The sequence below is a fragment of the Buteo buteo genome, chromosome 17 (genome assembly GCF_964188355.1).
Source record: "Buteo buteo chromosome 17, bButBut1.hap1.1, whole genome shotgun sequence".
NCBI lineage: Eukaryota > Metazoa > Chordata > Aves > Accipitriformes > Accipitridae > Buteo > Buteo buteo.
Window position 1 is genome coordinate 18,118,692 of NC_134187.1, and position 25,611 is coordinate 18,144,302.

Here is a 25,611-nt window from a genome sequence, read left to right on the forward strand (position 1 = left end):
TTCAACTGCAGTTCAGGCAAAATGCAAAGGGCCTGTTGATGGACTCAGGATCACGAGAGTCAACTCCCACTGTCAAAGAGAGTTAAGTATGCTCTGTTGTTCAGGACACTGGACTTTGCCTTTAAAAGTTTCACCTCCGAGGGAAATACAAACTAGCCACAGCCACCTCCACCAGACCTAAACCTGTGGTGCAAGAACATACAGGCATCTCAGAGCAATCCTCAGAGCAGCACATTCACCTGGCTAGAGCGTACATCAGTGGACTGCAACAGGAGCTGGACCAAAGACCCAACTATGGGTCAAATGAGCTCTAAAGATACCCAGATTCACTCTTTCAGCTAAGCTGGGAGGCGATGAGTCAGAAACCACAGTTACACCAAGAAGTGAGGCAGGAGGTCTCTTTAGTGAACGTATAGCACTGAAAAGTCCCTATGAAGAATCACAGGAGACACATTCATTTAAAATATCTATTGAAATTACAAATTAAACTCTTCAATATGATTCAAAGTACAAAACACAACATTAAAAGGCATTCAACAGCTCTTTTATACATCACAGTGTTAGTGGCACAAAATGTACTTACATTTCAAATACATCAACAGAACTATTTTTACACTGGTCAAATACATTATTTATACATATGCATGACTCCTTCATGCTTATCCCTATACAGGTTTAAAATACATCCATGATAAAATTATCAAGAAAGGTTCAGTTATGTACCACGTACCTGTACCTAATGTTCCTGGAATTCTTATAAGAGAGGTACACAAATCAAAGCAATAATGAAGACCGCAGGGCTCTAAACACAAACAGCATGCCTTACTTAGTATAAGTGCATTAGCAATTAAGCACTGATGCAGGCTTTTTTGATGTCTTTTATATCACTGTCATCAACAACAGTATTCTACCTGTTTTCCTCAGGATTTTAGCTTATGTATGTGAAACGTACAAACTTTGGTTTTAAAAAAGCAAACCTGCACAAAGCTTTATGGCATGCTGCACCTCACTGGGATGGAAACGGCCTGTATTAAATATGTTTATTCCTATACAGTAAAAGGCCTACAGATGAAATGCACGAAACTTACATTTTTATTTTCCTGCCCACAACAATTTTAAATGAAAAGCACTTCATCTTCTTCTGATCCATGACTGTTTTATCCTGTCAGGTCCATAAACAAGAGAGCTTTTTTTGATTGTGTTTCCTGCATGTCAGGAGATCAGCTGTAAGCTGAGAGTTGATCCAGTCAGCTCTTATTTGGGATTTTGCCTAATTCATAAACTGGAATATTTGAGGAAAGATCATGCTGCTTGGTATGTGGGGGAAAGCATCCCAAATTCTTGGCATGCTAAAGTCAGTAGTAGGAGGTTTCAGGATGAATGCCAACATGAATAAAATTGAAATATTAACATAAAACTACAGTAAGCATATATATATAAGCTTTCATCACAGAATCTTGAATACCCTCAAAACCAATGAATTTGCCCTCACAGCCCTCCTGTGAGGTAGGTAAACATTGGTCATCCATTTAAAAGATGGTTAAATTGAGATAAAAGGAGATAAGTGACTTGTCCAATGTCACATGGGGAAACCCCAGTGCTACCAGCACTGAAGTCGGTGCAGGCTGTGCTACTAATCTCTCTCAGGACTGACTTCAGCCCAACTAATGAATGGCAAGTCTAGGGAGATGCAAAGCCTCTGGAGTCTGGACTCCACACTCGCTCACTAGACATGACACCACCCCAACAGAACACGCAAATGATGTACTGTTACAAACTCCATTAAAAAAAGCATTTGAGACAATGCAAAAAACCTAAATAATAGCATAACCATAAAAACCCAACAGAAATCATGCAGTGAATCTTATTTTTCTGGTGAAAAACCTAAAAAGCCAAAGCTGTTGTAACAGAATTTCATCTGAAAAGTAGCAGAGACAAACATTCACTTTTCCATGGCAGGGGGTTTAAATGTCAGAGTTTAAAATAATGTATTTACAATTCAATTTCAGGGTATTATATGTCACACTATCAACATAAGTTGTAACATAAAAATGCCCTGAACTCAATACATCACCACCAGAAGTTGCTACTTTGGAAACAAATCAGCATTAAAAAATTTAAAAAAAAACAAAACCAAAAAAATCCCCTAGAAGAATACAGATGGAATGACATTTAGCAAGCCTGATAAAATTAGGTATTTGGTAAATATATGTAGGCATATAATCTCTCCCAAAAGCCAGGATGTGAAATGAGATATGTCATAAAAATCTCCAGTAGCAATTCAAGTATGTTGAGATCAGAGACAGAGATATACTGACAGAAGTACAGTTTTCTCATTATATATAATGTTACCTGTGAGCATTGATCATAAACTATTATTTTAAAAGTGTCTGTATTTGTAAAAGACAACTTCTTTCATTTTTCTTTTAAATCTGATAATGCATTAATTTTGACTTTGATTATTAACTGGCCACACAGTACCATGGAAAACTAAAGTTTTGCCACATAAAGACTGTCTCTAAGAAAGGCACAGAGAAAATACACCTCATACCAGGACACTCTAGCACTGTTACCAGGCCACTGCACCTCTGCTGTTTACTATCATCCCAGTAGTAGAATCGGTTATTAGAGCCACTGCCACATACAGCAAAATGCCTTAGTGCTCCCAATTAGAAAATTAACAGCTCACGAAAACTTTATGTCCCGTTGTCCAGTTTTGGGTTTTTTTCTCCAGTTAAACAGAATTGCAGGGCCAAGTATGGAAGGCCATAGTTAAAGCTTACCTGCAGGAAGCTGTTCTTCGCAGAAGGGTTTCCATTACTTCTGCACGCTGAAGCTATGACTCAGGACAGCCCAGGTGCTTGGCTTAGGGTAGGTACCTCTGGGGAGATGGACTGAGCTGCTGCCAGAGCCGGAGTGAGATAACCACTTCGCTGTCCGCTGAACTCAGCAGTGCTTCACACACCCCTCGGGGGCTCGCAAACAGCGACCGAATGCACTACCCAGACTTCCCTACAGATATTTTTGAACAACTAAGCAATTTTGAGTAACAAAGGCAGCTAAAATTCTAAAAATACTCTGATAACAAAAGATCTGAACTGTGCATTGCCATAAACAATCTGAAGATGTCACAAGGAGTTCAGACTTGCTGGAAACCAACTATCCTTTTTCTTCATGTTACAATGGCTGAATTCATTAAAATCAAGCCAAATAAGCAAACTGCAGATAACCTCCAGCTCCCAGAACTAAAATCTGTGGTTAGACACAGTTTGAATTTGCATACCATTAAACTTGGAAGAAGAGGGAGGAGAAGAAATTCAAGAGTAGTTCTATAAAAAGACAGTGGCCCTTTTCAAAATTGTACCCTACAGTCTTTTTATTTACAGATAGACGGTATAAAACAAAAGATAATAAAGAAAGGAGTCATTTCCTTATGCTTGATCTATGAAAACGTATTCCCAGCCTGTGACAGCAGCCAGAAGCAGTTGCATTTAAGGGTCTTAATACATTTTCAGTGCAAAGTTATCCTGGCTTCAATATATTCATCCATCTCAGTATGTAGATAATGCACAGAAATAAATGATGATGAAAAAAACCGCAGTCAAACTTCAGTCCATGAGCCATTCAGAAGAATGTTTTCCTTCAGTACTACACACAGACATACACATTGTTTCAGGTGCTTCATATTTCATGGCAAGAAGTTATTAGTCAAATTCTTGTAGGCTTTAAAATCAGAGCAAAATAGTTTTCATCAAAATATTTCTAAAGAGAAACTACAATGATTAATAGTATGTTGACTAGCACACTTTACTGGGAACACAGCACTGTGAATTCTGCAAAACTATCAAATCAAGTGATTATTTTTTAAATAAAAACTTGTTTCGTCACAGTATTGTTATTATCAGCATATACCATACATCATATGATATTAACTCTAAAAATGGGCTAAGTAGTTTAAATGTAAAGTACAACTTCCACAAATATCCCAGGCATTTTTATTATTAACTACAGTGAAAACCCTGATGTATTTTTATACTTAAAAGGAAAGATTCATTGATAACCCAAGAGTCAGCTAAATAGTAAAGTTAGTCCTGTTTTTTTTAATAATTGCCCTAAGGACAGAAGCAATGTAACTTGAACTTCCAAAATATTTCAATAGCGCAGCTATTTACACATTTGGTTTAAATAGGATTATATATATATATCTATATAAAAAGATTAAGATACCTGGATTAGAAGTTACATAGCCCTGTAAGTGTAGCAGAACCCTAAACAATAGCAAAAAATAAAAATTCAGAAGAACACTAGTGGTCCAGCAGTAATCAATACCATTGATGCATTTTTAAAAGAACCTTGATTAGATAGCAGGTTTGTGTTACCACTCAACCTTACAGCTCCATCAAGTCATTTTTAAAACGTAGCTTTCAATCAACAAATTTCTTATAAGATTTCAGAAAATTCCTGGAAGGCAACAGGACCAACTTTGTCCCTGTAACCCTCCCCAAATTTCAAGAAAGGCATAGGATGGCCTGTATGCACCTTATTGATTTTGTTATACTTGGAAAAATAGGTATTAAAAAGGACATTGTGATGGCTTTAACAAAAACAGATGTGTAATAAACAAGGTAAAGTCACACTAAGTTGACTATCTGATTTAAATGATAGGCAACTGAAATATATACAGGAATAAGACACCAAATTTGGAAGTGAACAGATAGGCAGAAGTTTAGATTTGTATGCATTTTCAGCTTGTTTTGCTGATGGCATTCAGTACAGTTCCCAGTCCACCAGCAGGGCAGCAGAAACTTTTTGCATTATTTTTAGCAGTATCACCTCTTCATTTCAGATAGCTACCCAGGTCTGTGGTCTCCCTTTAGCACCAGACTTGCCTTCCATTACCCTCCTTGTCTATTATCAATTGAGCAATGCAACAGTAGTAACCACAGTTCCTGAAACCAAGACTGTGTGTCAATGAAAAGCAGAATGGGGCAAGTAAGGCTACAGCAATGTAAGTGCAAGAGGGAAACATCAACAGCGACAATAAAATCAAAACACATGTTGTGATGAGTCTAGTCTTCTCAGTCTAGGTAGGTAGTGGGTCATCGTCTCCTTTATTACATTTGCACTTGCAGCACAGAACAAATGGTGTAGCAAGTAGAAGGAAAGGGGAGGCCACCAAAAGTAGAAGACCAAAACCTGCAAAAATTCCTACCACCTGCAAGAGAAAAGGAATAGCATTTTGTTAGGGACAGCAATTGCCTAGATTCTGCTGACACCAGTGCATCATCAAAGTCCTTCAAAAGGATGTCGGCAAATACCATTGACCTTACCAGAGCCAGGACTCACCCTCAAAGCGTATGCTACAGTCAGCTCCTGCGATCAGTAAACGTGAGTGAAATCGGAGAGTAAACACTCATGTTTCATTGCTCCAGTCAGAACCGTGCCACACAACTCAGTACCACCACACAAAGTGATGCAGGTGGTTATTTGCCTTTTTGAGTTTTGCTATATCTCAAACGACTAATGAAGCAACTGACTAGATACTTTTTTCTTGACCAAATCTAAATATTAAATATCAGGATCAAGACTACAAGACACTTAGAGACTCCCACTTTCAGGTGCTCCCCTTTTTGCTGGAGAAGGCTCCAAAAAGAATCTGTGAAGGTTTTGGTGTTCACTGAGAATCTGGGAAGACTCCCACAAACTTTCCACCAGCAGGATCACAAGCTTGGGAATCTCAGCCACAGATTACAAACACTGTGGACTATAGGAGGACTTTGCATATGCAATGGCTTTTTGCAGTCAGACCTGAGCTCATCCTGCTGGTTCAGGGGACACGAACTTATCTAAAAGCATTTTTTTAATTGACGTTTATTGATCACCCTCTTCCCAGCATGGGCAGAGGGCAACAGACCTACCCATCCTGTCACTGTGCCAAACCCTATGAGTTTCTACAGAGTTTAAATTTGGAAAATTACTGAAAAAAACATTCAAGTGGAAGTTCATTGCCTGAGGAAGTTTCTTTCCCATTTGCCATAGGCAACAGTTAAAAGTAATGCTGCAACAATATGCCTGCAAATTATTTGAGAAAATAATTTAGATTTATTCACACGAGAGTGTCTGTGAATAATTTTGAATAATTAGGGCAGAATTGGAATGCTAATCTGCTAGCAAAACCTCACAACAGAAGGCAAAATGAAATTAGAGTGCAGTACTCATTAAGAATTCTTCTAGCCAGGGCTAGAAATGCCACTTCAATTTGCTGGCAAATATTTAATTAGTCATGGTATAGATAGGATGATTTACTAGCACTTTTGTCAGCCACAGACAATTTCTCGTTCCAATTTTGCAATTCCAGTATCCAGGGGTTTTCGAAGGGGGCGCTGAGAGGCAAGGCTGGTTGCAGGAGATGGCGCTGTGGGACAGCAGTCACCCCCCTCAGGCTGCCTCCTACCACACCACATTCTTTCAGTCTTGGTTTTTGGCTGTCCAGGGATAAGGAGCTCAAACTTCCTTGCCCTAACAATTTTATTTCTTGCCAAGAGCAATTCATTTTCAGCTTCAGAGGTGTGCACATTTCATTGCTCATTCTTTTTTTGGAGGTGCTGACAACCTGACACAACTTCCATTTACTAATCTTTGCATTTATTTGCTACAGATATAAACCAAAGCTAAAGTCTCACATCCTTTAAAAAATGTGAGCCGCAACTATTGCCATACCGCTCTTTGGAGACAGCATGCCCTTGCCTAGCTCTTTGCAGCCCAGGCTAAGAATGCACTGGTCAGACAGAGCCAAGCGGGAAGTTAGCAATTCAGTAGACCAGATTGACTACTAGTAATTTTTATGAGGTATCTATTTACACCTTCCTTTCAGCCTCAATATGTCATCAAAGAATTCATTAATTTTCATTTTGTCTGTTGTGGGGGGGTTTTTTGTTTATTTTGGTTTTTTTGTGTGTGTGTTTTTGTTTGTTTGTTTGTTTTTTCAACAAAACTGCCTGCTGAGTATTACTTACTCATTTTCTACTTGGTTCTGTTGCTTCTGAAGAAGTGGCTGCCCTACTCAACATCAAGCCATTCCCTCTGCTCAAAACAAATATTTTTTTTAAATCCACAAACAACAAACCAATGGCTCGCCTCAATTTGCCTTGCATAAATACTCAAAGAAACTTAACATAAGGAAACAATTGCAATGTTGATTTGGCTTTAGTGGGTTTAGCAGAAGTATATCCCGACCAGTAAAGAATTATCACTTTCTTTCTCGACAATGACCAGAATATCAAACATACTTGCACTAACTGCCGTGGTTAAGAACAGATTCTAAATACCAGATTAATCACCTCATATTACAGTATATCAAGAAAGCTTACAGACCCACACACTTCCTAAGACACTATTGGCTAAGCCAAGCAAAACCCAGTCCATAGCTCAGGCACCCACGGGAATATGCGGAGGGAGAGGGGTGCAATCCTTCTCTTTATTTCCATTTAGCAATTTGTCCAGACTTGGGGTTTATTCTCTAGACTTGGGGTTTATGGTCAAATGGAAAGAAACCTGTACTTCAAGAAAAGCACTTCATCTCAAGCTAAGGTAGCTTTTTACTGGCACACAGTTAATTTAGGAAGAGATGACTCAGATACTCAGATGTCCCTGTTACCTCTAAAGTGACCTTAAAGGCAGTAGATTGGACCAAGTCACACATTGGAATTTACACTTCATGCATCAAAGTAGTGCAGAGAGCTCTTTCATTACCAGCATTCACGTTGGGTCCAGCAACACTGGATCTAGGTTACAAGAGGTACCCCCACACTCCTTGTAATTGTCAATTTGAATATGTGTTTGAAACTACGGATAAGCTCATGGGGTTACTTTCTATGCAACCTACATGAATGAATCAACTGGAGTCCACAGCAAGATACTGAGCATACTCAGGTTTATTCCTTTCCAGTTCTGGATCTGGAGCTAAAGATCCCTTGCAGGATGAGCTTCCCTGTTAGTAGTATGGATGGTGGCAACCTAGTTCATCCTCCAAGTTTACTGAGAGAATATCTGGATTGGCACTTAACTGGCTCTGCAAATGTACCCTTTCTAGTTCTCAGGGGCTTTTGGCCAAGGAGCATCCTCTCTGGGAGAGGTAACTTCCTTCCCAAGCTACTGTCCTCTTCAATCTGCTATGAAAATCAGTTACCATTTGTCACAGAACTTCACCCTAAGGTGTTAAAATGAGTAAGGTAAAGGAAGGCACTATGACAGTAGTAGACCTGTACAGTGCTTTTAAAGATCTGAGCTTTACCTGTGTTCTGTGCCAGATAACAGAAGCTCTGGAGTGTCCCAGCTTGTTTCGACAAGGTCCTTTGTCATAATGTATAAGGAGAAAATCATCCTACAAAAAATTAAATGAAAAGGTAGGCAATAACCAGAAGTACAAACTGTTCTTCAAGTTATAAAATACTATCTCCGGAGAACTTATAACCAGGAATTGTACAGGAAGATAAAAGCTTAGTGAAGTGGATATGGCCAGGTCCAACCTTTCCAAAGTGCTTTGTTTACAGTTAAGCATCTTCACAAACAGGTTTGTTCAGCAAGTGTTAGATATCTATAATGAATACTTCTCCCAAAGGCTCTCGAGCTGCATATTTAAATGCTAGGATGGAATTTACAAGAGGATCCAAGAAGATAAGCTGACCATTGCATGTATTTTACACACATACAGAAAGAGCAAAGTAAAACGAATACTTGTACTGCAGACTTCCCAAAGTTGGTTCCTTTTACTAGTTGAAGAATAAAAGCACAACACAGATTTTTAAGAAATGATGTCCCTATCTGCCCTGCCATCCTTTCACAAGCCAGCCAAGATAGCAGGCCTAGTACCGAGGGAATACTGCTTTTTAACTGAGCTCGTGAGAAGCCTGTGACTTAAGGACTGTTAGTAAAGAATTCAAATGGGCCAACCACAGGATTTGAATAGTCAGAGTAACTTTTGGGAACCTAAAACATTTCCTTTGCTATTGTTAACAATGCTATAAAGTAAAACAGATGACATGGAAACAGATGTTGTGTATTGTATATACTCTGATCCTTGGGCACGATAACAGGCTGATTTAAAGAAAACATAAACATATGACAGCAGCAGCTTGAAGACAGACAAATTCCTGGTGTTAGGAGAACACTGTATTCTTTTTCATATGTCAGATCTATTTCTTGTCCCACAGAATACAATGAATGGTAAACAAATCTGACTGCTAGTCTCCTGCATGGTGACACACCAATTCTAGAGTTATTATACTTCCACAGACTCAGAACATTGCTATACTCATCCTGTAACTCCTTTAAGAAGGGGAACGCGGAAAAGTCAGTACTAAATGAAGAATTACTAAAAAAAAAAAAAAAAAAAAAAAAAGGCAGCACTGCCCCTCCTCCAGGTAAGTTGCCACGTAAAGATTGCAAACAGAATATTTTCATAAGATTTTACTTTTTAATACTTATTTACTGCCTCACATAGGCAAAATGTTAAGATCACACAGGTCAGATAAGTAAAACAGAGCATACAAATCCTGTCAAATTACCAGCGTCAGCTCTGGTGGGTTGCAGTCCACCAAGTTGGGCAGAAGCTAGTGAGCTACTTATTTAACTGATTAATGTGACAGCTGGATGGCAAAGCAATGAACTTCTAAGCTTCTGAGAACCAGACTGCATGGCATGTACTTACATCAAGAGATTCCAGACAGTACCAGCAAAAGGCATGTTTGCAGTTCTTACACATCATTTGGGCACAACCTTCATCTCGTTCAATGTAAACTTTACACTTTGGACAGCGTTTGATTGGAGCATCATCTTCTTCCATTTTAAAAACTGAACTGTGGGAGAGAGTGAGGAATTAGTAAGATGTGTGGCCATGTCCGTTTAGAGAAGAACATCTAAGAACTGTGCTAAGAAGGTAAGCCTATTTTTTCATTTTAAAAAAATAAAAAGAGAAATTACTAGAGAACCAGATATTCAACTGGGTTTTATTATTCAGATATTTTGGCTACACTCTATTTTTCAAACATATCTCTAGAAAAATTGTTTAATGACTACAGTGTGTAAAGGTCAGGACACTTTCTTTACCACATATTTTACCAACTGTTTTTGTTATCTAGTGATACTAACAGATACTATGCAGTTTTCTCCTGCAATATATCAGATGAGCAGCAGCTAGTTCACACCTAAATACTTTGCACGTCTAGGTTATTTTCCTTTTTCCTCCCTTCTTCTTTCTCAGAAAAGGAAGCAATCCCTTGATGGCACAACAAGCCCAGACCATATTCCTTCGGACTGGGGCACCAGGGACAGAGTGCTTGTCTCTGCCCTCCTTGGGGATCCTCCCTAGGAATTTCCCTCCAAATCAGGAACCATGAGGTTTTTGGGGCATGCTGTTCTTTCAGAGTTGATCTCTTTGTCTCTAACACGGTCCTAACGAGTCACTGTTCATGAGTTAGCATCAGCACTGCCTTTTCTTGTCTTGCATGACTGTGCAAAACCATAGGATGTCCCCTCATATAGTGGGCACAACACAGAGGAATGTGGAAACTCTGGAAGAGCATTTATTTCTCTTGAGTAGCTGTCTACCATACACAGGTTTTATGCACACTAACAACTAAAATGTACCTTAACAAATGACACTTCCTGCAGCCACTGCCAGTGGGAGATACAAGAACGACTGATGGGGAATCAACAGTTTGCTGGAAAACAGGACTGACCCTTGATTGATTGATTGATTGATTTGCCCAACGGCAGGATAAAAGGACACACACTCATTAGTAACACTAGGGGCAACTGTATTGCAGAAAAATGCTTTGAATCCATAAACTGTATAGGAAACTCCAAATGCATGGTAGCACAGACTGCTACTGGCACATTATGCTCCAAAACAATGAAAAAACACACCTCAAGGGAGTAAAAAATGAAGCATGAAATAAAAACTAAAAGCGACCAAAACACTAAGGAAAATAGATAAAGGTTTTTACCTTGCTATGAAATTTAGTGAGCTTCAGTTCTGCTCAAGCACACACAAAAATCATGTGCAAAAGTTACTATATTTGACCAGGAACTCATCATGACAACATCCTAGCTAGTCATCTGTTACAGCAAAGCTTGAAAGAAGACAAGTTAGGAATAGCTAACTCCAAGGCTGGCCAGGGCTTTAATGATACCTTGAATTGTTATGCAATCTTTCAAAAAGCCCAAACATTAAGTGGAACACATGCACAACGGTCTTTCTTATTCACTGGCTGCAGTATGCCACTGGAAACAGCTTGAAACAGAACTTATTGGCCAAATGTGCAGCAGTTACAGTGATTGACAGGGTATCCTAAAAATCACTGGCATGATGTTACCAACCCTCACGCTGTCCAGAATAGCAGCAGCAACAAGATCTTCTCTGAAGAGAAGCTCATGAGCTGCTTGGACATCGTATTTTTCCCACTGGGGCAAAAGGGTTGCTGATGGAGGCTCAAGCAGCTCCTTTGTGCTTTGCTGGGAATGGTGGCAAGGAGTGAGGTTGCCAAGAGCAATCCAGTTTTGGAATACAGCATTAAAAGAACAGGAGTGACTACGTGAAGGAAATAGGTTTAAAACAAAATATCAGGAAAATGTCTCTTTACTATTCACACTCCAGTTTGTTCAAAGATTGAGCATTTTGTTTCTCAATACTTGATCTTTTGCAATACTTTACCTTGTTTCTCCTGGAAGAAAAGAGATTGGCATGTTCTCTTGACAGCCTTGACCTGGATGCCAATTAGATTTGCAAGCAGAGCAGAACTCAATGTCGCAGGCTTTGCACTGGACCAGCTGGGGGTCCTGTGGGCTTGATTCCTGGAGCTGGCAAACAGCCTGGCAAGTAGAGGATGGACACCAAGTCCGACATGGATCCAAAAGCACTTCTGCAAAGGGAAATAAAAGAACAAAATTCAAAGGCGGTTACAAGACCAGCCTTCTACAACAATGTATTCCAGCTGAGGTTGACTGGCAGGGCATTTGAAGACACACATTTTCAAAAGAAGCCTTTTAATTTATGCTACACACTTAGACATAAATCTGGCCTGCTTTGCAAAGAGACACCAAACTAAAGTGAGTTTCCTGAGTTTGAATTAACTGCCCAGTTTCATTCACTGAACTAAACGTGTTCTGAGAATGAGATGTTTTATTTTTCTTCAGTTGTACTTGAAGTTAGATAAACCATATATAGTATGCAGGTATAACCCATCAGAAAATGTTTTTACAGTGCCCAGCAGGACTCTCTTTCAAGTTTGCCTCTGCCCTAATGTAACCACATGATTAACAATAGCTTAAGACTGTTATATATTTTCATCCCTTTCTTGGAGGCTGCTTACTGGTAAGTTATTTCATGTTTCAAAGCCCACTGAAGTCCATAAAAACCTACCAATGACTTCAGTGGTTTCTAGGCTGAGTCCTGCCCTAAGCAAAACACTACTGTAAGCTCTCTATGGCCACACAGTTCAACATCCCCATAGGCACCCAGTCAGCTTATATCCTCATAAAAATTAACAAGGTTCATGTTATCGTTACACACAGAACTACCTAGTAATTCTGCACCAGATATCGTCATGGGAGATAATGTTGGCTCCATAAAAGGGGTCAGTCTACCTCCCCAGTCCCTAGAACACTGGTAGTACTCTACTCAAACAGCAAAGCTCGAAATAGAAGTCACTCCCTCCCTTAGTTATAGAGCAATATAATACATAGCAATTTTCTTTCCTTAGTTTATTCCCAGAATGCTGCAATTCTGGGAATCACACAGGCAAGAACAGAAACAATGTTTCTCTTTTTTTTGTTTTGGTTTTTTTTTGTTTGTTTGTTTGTTTGTTTTTTGGGTTTTTTTGTTTTGGTTTTTTTTTTGGTGAGGACCAAACAATTAATGCACAAGGCTATTGCATGAACATGTGCAGAGCCAGATTCTGATTTACGGGATCGCTCTGGAGTGATATCATTCCCACAGCCTTCCAATGGGTAGTGTTACATGTGTTACCTCTTTCAAACTGTAGCTTCTTATACCTTTGCATGATTTCTGATGCAACCATGCACTCAATCTGTTGAAGGAAGGAAAAGGAAAAGACAAATTTCCAATTAGGAACAGCAATAATCTAAGGCATTTTCAACAAATTAAGACAAAATATTTGACCTTTAGAGAATTATTAAAAAAGTATGTTGGCAACAATAGCAGCTGTAACATACAGAGCAAGCCACATTTAAACATCCTGGAAAGAAAAGGAAAAAAAACCCCCAACTATTTGCAGTAAAAGCGTACCTCATTTTCTTGCAGATGACCTCGCTTTGGGCAGGCAGCATCAGGGCAGCTGATAGCTGTTTCTAGACCTTCTTTGATCAAAAGTTCCACGTACTGTTTTAGGCACTGTAAGAGAGCCAAAGACTGAGTTAACTATCCCACCAAGAACAAACCACTTAGTATTTTAACAGCTTTACTCTGAAAATCTGAAGAACTCAAACTTCTCTGAAAAAACAGACACTACCATGACCCTTCTACAGCCATGGGCCATGCTCCCAGCTTTTGCCACAGTTATACTTTTAAACAGAAAATAGCAGGTTCATTTTCCCATCAAATAACTCTTCCTCAATTTAAAATACGCAGCAAATTAAAAAATAACACTAATGGGGAAAAGGACAAATCAAACAGGGAGTTAGGAAGGGGGAAAAAAATAATAAACCACCACTAAGATAAAATTAGATTAACCACACTCCAAACATCTTTATATGACTGGAAACCACAACACAGCTTAGTAAGCAGTAACAACCCATAGACAGACATCTGTCAAGCACACCAGAGAGCAAAAGGGAGTGGTGTATCTTGCCTTCTATTTCTAGAAAATAACTATTCGAACTTCATGGTTAAAGACATATCTTTTCCACAGAAAGGAAAAATGTGAGAATTAGGACTCCCAGAAGAACTACAGTTTCCATGGGGACCAAATAATAAATATTGGTAATACTAATACTTTTCTCCCCTAGCAACTGCAGCATTTTACACAAGTCATAACTGAAAACGTAGCATCTAACCAAAACAGAGAAGAAAAGTGGATATTTTAGACTAAGGGCAAATTAAGACCAAACTTTGTTGTTCTTGAAGAGCAACCACCCCCCTCCAGCTCCATGCTTCCCACATCAGGGTGAGAGCTACTGCATAGGTGTCTGCTGGGGAGGCAAGGAGAGCGATGGAGGGGGAGAGAGAGATCCTTCTCTCCAACTTCTACCAGCCTGACGCTACACAGAAAGAGTAAATGAGGGTCTGCTGCTTTCCAGTGTATGGGTCCTGCTTGCGAGCTCAGCTGGCAGTAGCAAACTGGAGACAATTACAGAAAGTAGGCCCCTAACTCTCCATTACCAGATATGTGAATAAGGAGTGAGGCTAGACCAAAAGCAGAGTGCAATGAAGATACAAAACAAGCTCAGCATACAGCTGGGTGGGACGTGAGAAAGATTACACACTGCAGCAAGCTGGCAAAACAGGGACTTCAGTTACCATTTCCAGACAGAACTTGTAAAAGGTATGCAGCTGCTGACTCACCATCAGCCTGGGAAGGCAAAGGGCTGCATCAACCTTGCAGAGTCCAGTGTGCCTAACTGCAGGTCAGAGCGCAAACCCGCTTCTTGCTTCCAACCACACCATCAAACAGGCCCACCAACGACCATGTTTCCAGCTTAAACCTTCACATGTGGCTTGTAGCTGCTAAGGTTCAGACTTTGAGTCTACTCATTCAGCCTCTTCTCTTCCTGTTGAGCATCTCGGTATGTCTATTCAGCTCCTTTCAGAGACCCTATCACCTATATTAACATTTTATTCTAGATTTCACCTCTTGCAGCTTGATTGCAGGAAAAACTTCACTTCCTGCCCACACAATTTCTGCTGCTCTGGTACACAGCTTTTTGGGTGGCAACGTGCCACCACCTTGAGGGCACAACAATTCATTTCTGTCAGAGTCCCCTTCCCTGTATCTCCTATGCAACAGAGACAACAGGTCTATTTCTTGGAAAAGAAAAACAAAGACTGGATAATTGATAACTTTAAAAGTTTTACATGTGTAAAAAATCCACTTGTGACAGATTATGGTCTATGCCTTCCTCTTTATCAGTAGGGATTTAATGAAGCCAACTGTTCACTTGGTAGATGTTTGACTTGCAGAAGGTTTCCAAGCTTTCACTTATGAGCTCTGCAGGGAAGGTGGTGAAGCAGCTCAAGAGAACCACTAGCAGTGACCACAGCAGGCTGAGCTCTGCAAGAACTAGATCCTAGGTTGCATGCCCTGGCAAACTGTGATTTCAGCTGTAGTGAGGTATTAGTGTTGCTATAATGACACTGTTGGCTCTTCCCTTTCCCCTCCATTTGCAGATGCCAAGTGTGGATTAAAATGAAAATGCATACATTTTTAATGCCAGCACTTAGCACTCATAGAAAGTACGTTTCAATCTGAAGGAGCTTTGCCATCATTAATCATTAATGTGGTTAATTCTCCTCCTCAACCTGCCTGGCACCATTGCCAAAGCCTGTTCGATTTGTTTCCCTTTCCTCACATCTTCCAAGGAATGACACAGTTCATCCCTGCCTCAAGCAGTGTCCAAGGCCTTCCCCTTCCCCTGATGTGGTACTGGCCCCTTCCTCCTCAAAAACAGCACAGCCAAAGTGCACTTCTTATGCTACATCTTCTGGGAACGCAGATGCTGTCTTGAGGCCATGAAATATCACTGTAAATCAGGCAGAGGATAAAACACCCTGTCTGCTCAAGACTTCTTCATTGCAGAAATTTCTTGGGTGGACAAGCAGTAACCCAAAGTGGTTGCAAGAGAATTTGAAGCACAGGGTACCTGTGGCTTCTCTTGAGAGCGGACACAAGTTCCCACTTGTGTCAGAAAATTTTCTAGTGGCTACAGTACTAGAAATGCACCAGCATGCAAGCAAAACAACGCAGTAGGATTAGCTACTCAGTTATATACTATGAAAAATTCATTACAAAACAACTGCAAAAAGATGACAACTAAATTGTTGCTCATTTTCTATGCAGCTTGTAGTTGATCCCATGCTGGAAGAAAATATCTTCATAGCATTTCCATTAAGGTAATAAAGTACTGCACAGGATGAATGAAAAACTTGGGAAAGTAAGTCACCCCGAACAACCTTCAAAATGTACTGTATTACATAATTTTTCTCAGAGAAACAGGAGCTAAAATTAGGTACCTAAGGGCTGAGGTTGGAATAAGGTCACATGATATCCTTCTTGTTGTACATTGACCCTTATAAAACCAATATGCTGAGAAGTATCTTTATTCTTTCTTTACTGGACAAGCGTCAATGGAAATTTACTTTTATTTGAAGCAATACTTCTGCTAAATTCCACTTGTTTCTTTCTTTAAAAAAAACCTTCATCATATTTCAGTAATTAAATAACTAAATATTATTTAAGTAAGTCACACTTGGGGGTACGCTAAACCTATCAAAAACTGATGGTGGTTATTCTGTACATTTCTACTCATGTGTATAGTCTGACATGATAAAGCCAGGGTACGACTTGGCATTTCACAAAAAATAACTCTTTACTGAATTAAGTAGGTCATAAGTTTCCTTTGCATTTTTTTGTACTTAGTTTTTGTACTCTGACAATCTTCACCTGGAATAATGAAGACCTGACTAGCCAGCAAGAGAGGACCAAGTGTGTAAGTTTTTAGTCATTAGACCAGCTACAGTAACAAACCATGTGTTTGCTCCTACCCCTTCCCAATCCCGAACTACACCATGTCAGTTTATAACAATCTTTAGGCAAGTTACTCTGGTTTACGTTGCAGTTGCAACAAGTGAACAGGTAATCATAGCAGCTTAGATTTCTCTCTGCCATGCACACTTTCAGCATACCAAATGACTCAGGGGAGGAAAATAACAATTATTATATGATGGCACCCTAGGACACTACTAAGGTTGTTTGGGTTCCATAACTGTAATATCTATACCTTAATGTTCATTTTACAACTTCATATATTTTTAAATTAAAAGGAGATTGCAATATGCTACCATATATGAATGTTAGACAGGGAACCCCATGAAAACTGCCATATAACTTTTGTAATTTCCTAAGACAAAGGAAAGCAAAGCACTGCACAACATATGTGTTATATATAACCTATATATAGCATATATAAACTATATTTAAAACTTTATATAAGGTTTTATAAACTGCAGGTCAAGGTGCATCACCTGCCCCAATTGCTGCTAAGATCAGTCGGAAGAGACCAGTTAGCTCCCTTGAGCATTACACCTGTATTTTTCCCTGTGTATGCACACTCCTTGTGCATCCCTGCTCTGTCCTCTTTCTGCATATCACTGTTGTCCTTTCTGGTGTCCGGATGACTTTTTCTTTCCTCCTGTCGTTTGCTGTCCCCATAACAAAGGGCAGGAGCACACCCACTTTGAGGAGTTCTGGCCCAGATCCATTCTCTCACAAAGATCAACTCAGAGTCCAACTCAGCAGCAGTTTTACTATCAGCTGCCTATATAAATTAGAAACACTGTTTTTGGTGGGGTTTTTTTCCCTCAGCCTCAGAGATAGATGTCTAATAAAGGAACAACTTCCTTTCTGAAGCTGCCAAGCATAGCCTAATATTTAAAGTTCTGCAAGAGGAGTTGTACTTCTAAACTTTCTACATCAAGGATTGTGCCACACAGAAAGGTATATTCAGTGAGTGTTGATGTGCTGTTGCTTTAGAGCTGCACACCATTTTGTCTAACATTATAAAGATCAAAATACCCTATGAGAATCAAAAATGATTATTTTTTGCCTACTTTCCAAACCGTAACACAAAATTCTACTCTGCTGCATTTAACTCTAAGAAACCTCCACAGGCCACAGCAAAATCTCAATATAAAGAATTAAAATGTCTGGCTTTTAATTTTCTTTTAGGAGTATTCCAGCAACATTATGCCTGTTTCTGATGACGGTGCTTTGACTCATTTCTCCTGATACTCAAAATCAAATAAAAACATCAGAATTCATAAGAAGGAATCTGACTTTCATTGTTTCCGTGTGAGGCAACATTTATCCACCATCTACTTTTACAGAAAAAAATGTGTTCAACTGATGCCTAAGGTAATTTTACAATACAAAATGCACGCAATTAAAAACACTCAAAGATATTTTTGGTGAACACCTTCATTTTTTAAAGTAGAAGAGCAAACCTTTTTGAAAAGTTACAACAAATTTACTTTTAAGAACATGTTATTGCTACTATTGCAGGAGACAAGGAATGGCTTTTCAAGATGTCACCTTTTATTTGAGAGTTAGGCAGCAAAAAGATGATCCTGTAATATTTTCTTAACAGCTGGTAGGTGGATTTTGTCAAAATGCAGACTTCTCACTACACTAATGCTGTAGATGCAAGTGCAGAGTCACATGGGAAATTTTATAAATAAGTCAATGGATTTGGAAAGGCCAAAAAAGCATGACAGGATTGCAGAGCCAAGTATATCATCACTAGATATTCTGATTTATTTCTTGAAACTTCTAATGTATTTTAGTGCTGGCACTAGGCCACAGCCATCCAAAAACAAAATGTGCACTACACGCAAAGTCATCACATGCTGGTATTGGTAAAACATTTTAAAAACCCCAAACACCTACTGATAAAATTGAAAGGGAAAAAAGAAGAAATAAAAGGAAAGAAATCTAGCATTTATCAAGTTCTAAAAAAGAAAGGGAATGAATTTTTTAGAATGCATTTGTTAAAGGTGAATATTAAAGGTAGAGGAAGGCAGTTGCTATTGTGCACAAATATTAACTAGGTAAGTAACCCTTCACCTTCTGCAATCACTGAGTTTTGCACCACACTTCAGGAATGCAAAGAAGGGCTGACGTGCTTTTTCATCAAGGGAGCTTTTTTCTTTTTTTTTTAACAACAAAATCTGATTCTTAAATTAGTGGCCCTAAGTTTCAATGCAAAGAGGGGAAATGGAAAATAATACTGGGAAGAAAGCTCAAACGGAACAAGAAAATGTTTCCAAGTAAGATGATTATTAACACGTATACCAAATTGCTGAAGTCTTGCAAATTCTATATCATCTGCAAACCAGGAGTAGAATAACTTCTAAAAATATTCATGCATATATACACACACACACATATTTATATAAACTTGCATTCAACCACATGAAGAGTCAGGAAACGCTGGTTGGTATTTTATGATCCACATTACAAATGACATCAGGCTACATGAATATAAAGAACCCTTTTGGCTTTACATTCTAGGAAATAACATGAAGAATATGAAAGGATATTGAGTGAGCAGCACTTATTTAGCACTGTTTTGTAATTACAAATCTACAGTTTGGTCTATGTGCTAAAAGGATTTTGTGCTAAAAGGATACTACGCCAAAGCTCAAAAATCATGCAATGAGACTACACAGATGAACAAAACTACTGCAACTACTTTTGATCGTGTTTTGTGTGATTCTTGTGATTCTTGTGTTCCGCATATAGGTATTTTTCTTTACATTACTTAAAAAGGAATACTGAGAAGGCGATATCTTTTCTTGCCGTAAGACATTGTAATACCAAGGTTACTCCACTGCTCTGTGCTAATTCTGCAGTCAGTCTGGTGAATAGGTACTTATACTGGTAGACACATTGTCCATAAGTCTTCTGGGTAATGTGATGTAATGCTCATTTTTAGCTTCAGATTAGAATACTACACAGTGAAGCAGTGTGCAATACTCACTGGGGCAGGGGGAGAAAATGTGCATGAGTGAGTGAACGTCTCTCTCAAATCAGAGAGATGAATTTTAGTGTCCACATCTCAGATAGAGGCTAATAGTCTTGGAATAATAGCTCCCCTCCCATTTGTCCAAAAAGCAAATTCACTCTGGACTAGAGAGATTTTTCCTGAAGAAAACATCACTTTTTCTAGAAAGACTTCCCATTTAGATAAAGCTGAACAATCCCAAGAAGAAAGACTCCCCTAAAATAAGCAGCCTACAGCTGGGGTGTTCTCTGAAGAGGAGGGAAGAATGAGAGAGTAAGGTTTGAGCCTGAGTCTTCCTTATTCCTGAAAACCAAGGATGCCTGTAGCTATATATAACTGTCATATGCTACCTTTTTTTTAATATTTTGGTAGATACTTCTAAAAGCAATAGGAATGCTCATCTGGTAATAAGACAAATTCACTTTTAATCTTAGTGTTTCATAGAAAAAGAAAACTACTTTCTGCCAAATTTCTGTGATACACTTAGAGCATGCAAGAAAACACGTGAGAGAAAAGAAAAAAATGGTAGGTTCCTTGGAGAACTTTTAAGCTTCTTTCAAACTTACTACATGGCCCTTTTGTGTAAAGTAGTAGCTATAATCCTACTCAAATCTATTCTTATTTAATCACAGGCTCAACTTTTAAATACTCTTTCATTGCTGCTCCAGTATGCACAATTCTCTACAGCAGATCTACAATCTGGCTTTTTAGTATCACCCTAATCCTACTTGGTTGACAAGTGACTTACTGGAAAATATCTATGCACACTTAATCAGAGAGATCTGTTTGAGGCATACACATGACCATGGGAGTGATCTTTTTTTCCTTTTATTAGATATACTGTCAGCTACACTGACCAAATCCAAGAACACAAGCTATATTCAACCTCACAAACCACCTAGATGTGAGACAGGTGTTTAACGTTTGTGATACTACTTTGAACTTTAATAGAAAATTTCCACTTCTATAGACATCTTCTCAGAGACATTAATCTACTTGCAAAGAAATCTTCACTATCAAAATTCCAATTTTTATTAACCCTGCAGCTGATTCATCATCCTTAAGAATAAATCACAGGAGGAAACAGTCACTTATCTTGACATGCAGTACTTCAAATCTACAAATGTGAAAGCAGTAATAGAGAATAGTCTTACGTGTTTGCTATTTATATCCTTTGTTTTGTTGCAGAGACAAAATTCACGATACACAAGCATACAAAACCTTGAGTCTAAAACAAGCACCTGCAAGACTCTCCAGAGCTCTGCAACAGGGAAATATCTAGTGCCCAAATTTGTCCCCCTGGGCTGTGAACAAGGTGGTACACAACAAGAGAGCGACCTCAGCCAGGACCGGAGATGGATAACGTCACAGGTGATAAACATTTTCCCCAAAGCGGCAAGGAATTTGAAAAAGCTTTGTTTGACAGCCTTCCTGCCTCCACCTGCCCAGCACTTGGCCTCTTTTTAAAGACACATTTTGTTCAAAATTGCCAAGGGTAAATGCTTTTTCCTCATCCCACACTCAGTTTTTAAAGACTGCACCAGCTGTTCTGCAGCCCTGCTACAGCCTATATTGTCAGCCTAAATCCAGTCACATCATCTCACCTGTAGATGATGACCGAATAGCATCTTGGCTAGGGAAGACAAAACACAACTCACATGCTTCCACATCTCAGGACAAACCATCTGAGCATCCTTTCTTAAGCTATAAAAATTGGTCTTGTCCAAAAGTCCTTGTGCTCCCAGCCGCTGGTGGAATCTCAGGATGGGAAATGGCCAGCAGCCTGCCAGGAGCAGGGACTTGCCACCCATTGCAAATGCCCCTGTGGTTAGTGTAAAAGACAACTGTTGATTTATACTGTGGACAACAGTGGAGATTGTGCTGCTTTAGCTCTACCTCTGTCCAACTACTTTCTGACATTACACCCAAATATCACAGGAGTCCCTGACACACCCTTCTTAACTCATGCAAACAACTTGCAGACAAGATATTGGTCAATGGCATCCTGGCCTGCATCAGAAATAGCGTGGCCAGCAGGACTAGGGCAGTGATTGTCCCCCTGTACTTGGCATTGGCAAGGCCACACCTCGAGTCCTGTGTTCAGTTTTGGGCCCCTCACTACAGGAAAGACATTGAGGTGCCGGAGCATGTCTGGAGAAGGGCAACAAAACTGGTGAAGGGTCTTATGAGGAGCAGCTGAAGGAATTGGGGTTGTTTAGTCTAGAGAAAAGGAGGCCAAGGGGAGAAGTTATTGCTCTCTACAACAACCTGAAAGGAGGTTGTAGCAAAGTGGGGGTCGGTCTCTTCTCCCAAGTAAGAAGCAATAGGACAAAAGGAAACAGCCTCAAGTTGGACCAGTGGAGGTTTAGATTGGATATTAGGAAAAACTTCTTTACTGAAAGGGTTGTCAGGTATTGGAAGAGGCTGCCCAGGGAAGTGTTTGAGTCACCATCCCTGGAAGCATTCAAAAAGCACATACACAAGGCACTTCAGGACATGGTTTAATGGGCATAGTTGATGGTTGGACTCGATGTTAAAGGTCTTTTCCAACCTAAATGATTCTATATTCACATTAGGGATGAGGCATAGCACCCCTCTGCTTGAGTGCAGCCTCCAACCCCTCTGCATCAGAGTAACTGTGCCAGTTCGAGTACAGGGACATGCCAACATCAGGCCATCAGTCAACAAATGATGAAGGTGAGGCAAGAAGAAATGTATGTATCATCAAGGAGGCAGAAAGAGGAGCCCTGCTGACTTCTTCAGCTTGAGAAATATTAGAATACAGCAACTATCCTTTGAGACACAGCAATCAATAGCTGTGTAAATCACAAGCAGAACCAAGCAACAGGAACTAAGTGAACCTGAAAAACAAGTGTCTCTTTCCAGTAAAATGTCTTAACAGAGAAAGGGAAAGCAATGAAAAGTTACAGCTGCCTAGCCTTTGAAATGGTGGGTGGCTGTTTTTTGGTTTTTGGGGTGGGGTTTTTTTTGAGGCAGTTTATGTACACATTTGTACATGAGTGTGTACTGTAAAATGTATAGAAAGTGAACAGTTTTTCTTAAGAGAAATCTTTCACATCAGTAGACAGTCAACAGAAAATGGCCAAATGAGACAAGGATAATATCTTGTGGTTCATGCATATCTTCATCTTAGAACAGATATTGGATGTACACGTAAACATTTTTCATGTTGGATTTTTACCCCTCTGCTTGCATAAGCCGCTTGTTCTCACTCATTCGATGCTCCAACTGGTAGAAAGACATAGGGTAAACTTTACAAAAAGAAAGTTGTTTTCAAATGCCAACATATGCAGGATGAAACACAAATATTCAAAAGGCAAAATTCAATCTTCCCTTATATGGTGATTTGAGAAAAGTTTATTCTATTTCAGAACAGAATGAATATTTCTGAGTGGGAGGACAATATACCTGCAGCAAACAAAGGACCTTTCACTTTCACATGCAAAACACTATGCAAACAAAAATGAACTAGTTTTCCCAACACCCAGATGAAGACAGATAATGTTAATCTCATTTAGTAACATCACACAGGAGAGGAGAAAGCTGAAGGCTCTGGATCAAGTTTAGTTTTCACTCAGGGTTCTGCAGCTCCCAACTGTACATTACTTCGTAAATATGCGAGTTTATTAAAGCAGGGAGTTTTGTCATCACAGCACCTACCAGATAAGTCAGAACCCAAACAGCCATGTGAATTGCTATGCAAACACATAGTGACCTCTAACCATCAAGCCTCTACTGACACATCACATCAAGATTATTATCAGTTCTCTGCTAAGGTTTGTGGGAAGTGAGCACAAGCAGCAAGCTCTAAGCTTTGCCTGCAGCTGGTGGGAAACAGGAAAACATTAGAGCTGCTAATAAGTGCCCAGAGCTCTATAAAACCTCACAAGCCATTATGTTTCCCCCTCCCTCCTGCTTAAAAGCAAGCTGGGCATCTCCTCATGGTAGATGTAGGGGACAGCCTGGCCTCAGCCCAGTGCTGCCCTGCTAAGGCAGGTTTCCCTTGGCAAGCAGGGACAAACCACACTGGATAGGGAAGGCAGCCAAGCCTACCTGCTCCCATCCACACTGCTCTTGGTGGCTGCCTTGTCCTGGGGGAAGGAGCAGCTCACACTGCCTCTGCCTCATATGGAGTGAGGGATAACACTCCATATTAAGTAAATTAAGTAAATCGTGCTTTTTTCTGTCATTCAGAGGCCAGCAAAGCTCTGTGTGCTTCCAGTCAAGCATGACAACAAGAAAAAAAGATGCCTGCTGCCAGTTACAGGCAGGATTATGATATTTGCCTTGCTGATCATAGAGTCTTCCTTTCAGGTCTTCAGCCTATGAAGAAGCTCAGTTAAGGGAATGACTAGAATTAAGTAGACATGTATGAACAGTCACGATTAGGCAAATGCAGTAATCCTGGTTAAAGAGGGCTAGTGACAGCAGGAGAGTCTATCACTATCCCATTATCATGCTACTTGAGATAGAACACACTTCGATATAGACTTAAATCACAGTTCTAGCAAACTCAGAGGAACAGCAAAAAGGTCTAGGGAAGATTAACCAGTTGTTTCAAGGGCTTAAGGTAGAGCCTAGGGGTAAGAATCAAAGAGTAAGAATCAAAGTACAAGTATCTACTAAACAGATATAAAATTCACATAGCAGCATTAGGCTCAAATACCACAAAGTTGATCTACATGGCCACAGCTGGCCAACAAGAAATCACAAACAAGCAGTGGAAGGTTGGTCTTAACATTAGTTTTGTTATTTTCTTTCTGATTGTAGGACCTCCCTCTCTCACATATCTGAATGACAGTCTTTCCTTCCATCAGTAGCAAGGTGGATTGCAGATGAGTAATCAAAATAAATTTCTCCATTAAAGACAAGTTCTCTTTCAGGCTTGATATTTCTTCTAGGTATTTGCTTGCCTGGACTGCCTACTTGACTGAGTTTCTTTTTAAATTTGAGAAAGGTAAGCAACAAATCTTTTGGTACCAGAATGATCAGCACTGCATAACATCTTGAAGGGAACTGAACAATCTAAAGTCAAGAAGAGCTTAGCCTGTCTTGAGTAATAGTAGCATCACTGTACTTGCAACACATCATTTGACATATATAAATATTAAAAAATTATGTAATATATATGTACACACATATACATGCACTCCTGAATCATAACAGATTTAAGCAACTAACTGGTTGACTTCCATGCAAGAATATCAATTGGAACAAAACCTATTGTAACTTTAGTTCATATAGAATTGGTAACACATCAAGGGAACGTCCTATCCTTTAAGACACAGGAGAATTTAATCATAGATTATAAAATGGTCAGAATTTCAGGCAAGAACTGGACTAAAATTGCTCCCTCCCTATCTCCCCTCACCCCCAAAAAAAGCAAAGGCTAAATAATAAATGAAACATTTTCATGCAGTAACCAATACAAAACAAATTAAACAAAAAGAAAAAAGTGATGCTCTGTGCTTTACTCTCCCTTTCTTTCTGTAAGGAGATAAGTGTCATAAGGAAAGCTTTCTGAAGAAAACATGCAAAATCATTTACTTTTGCTGGGGCAAGCAACTGCTACGGGACTATCTTGAAATTTAAGGTTACTAGCTATGTACTGTGTGGTCTTTAAGTAGGAAAAAGTGCTTTAATAAAAAGGACATGTAAGCATTTTGGTCCAAAATTTGAGGAGTACACTTAAGATTGGTCCTATTGCTGACATGATTCCAGAAGAAAAGAGATACGAGTTTGCCCCTTGACAATACTCAGGAAAACAAACAAACAAAGAGCCAACAGCAAAGATAG

The 25,611-nt window shown here is 39.4% G+C and overlaps 1 protein-coding gene across 9 annotated transcripts in view; it reads right to left on the bottom strand.

The window, feature by feature from the left end:
• Positions 1–457: 457 nt before the first annotated feature.
• RNF144A (ring finger protein 144A) overlaps positions 458–25,611 on the bottom strand; it is a 68,402-nt gene continuing 43,248 nt past the window's right edge. For all 9 annotated transcript variants that reach the window (XM_075049193.1, XM_075049189.1, XM_075049195.1 and 6 more), the window contains 6 exons: positions 13,307–13,411; positions 13,028–13,088; positions 11,714–11,921; positions 9,710–9,857; positions 8,294–8,383; positions 458–5,215 (listed from right to left, as the gene is read on the bottom strand). In XM_075049193.1, the coding sequence (XP_074905294.1) occupies positions 5,084–5,215; positions 8,294–8,383; positions 9,710–9,857; positions 11,714–11,921; positions 13,028–13,088; positions 13,307–13,411 (744 nt within the window). In that variant the 3' untranslated portion in view covers positions 458–5,083. The remainder of the gene's footprint in view (positions 5,216–8,293; positions 8,384–9,709; positions 9,858–11,713; positions 11,922–13,027; positions 13,089–13,306; positions 13,412–25,611) is intronic.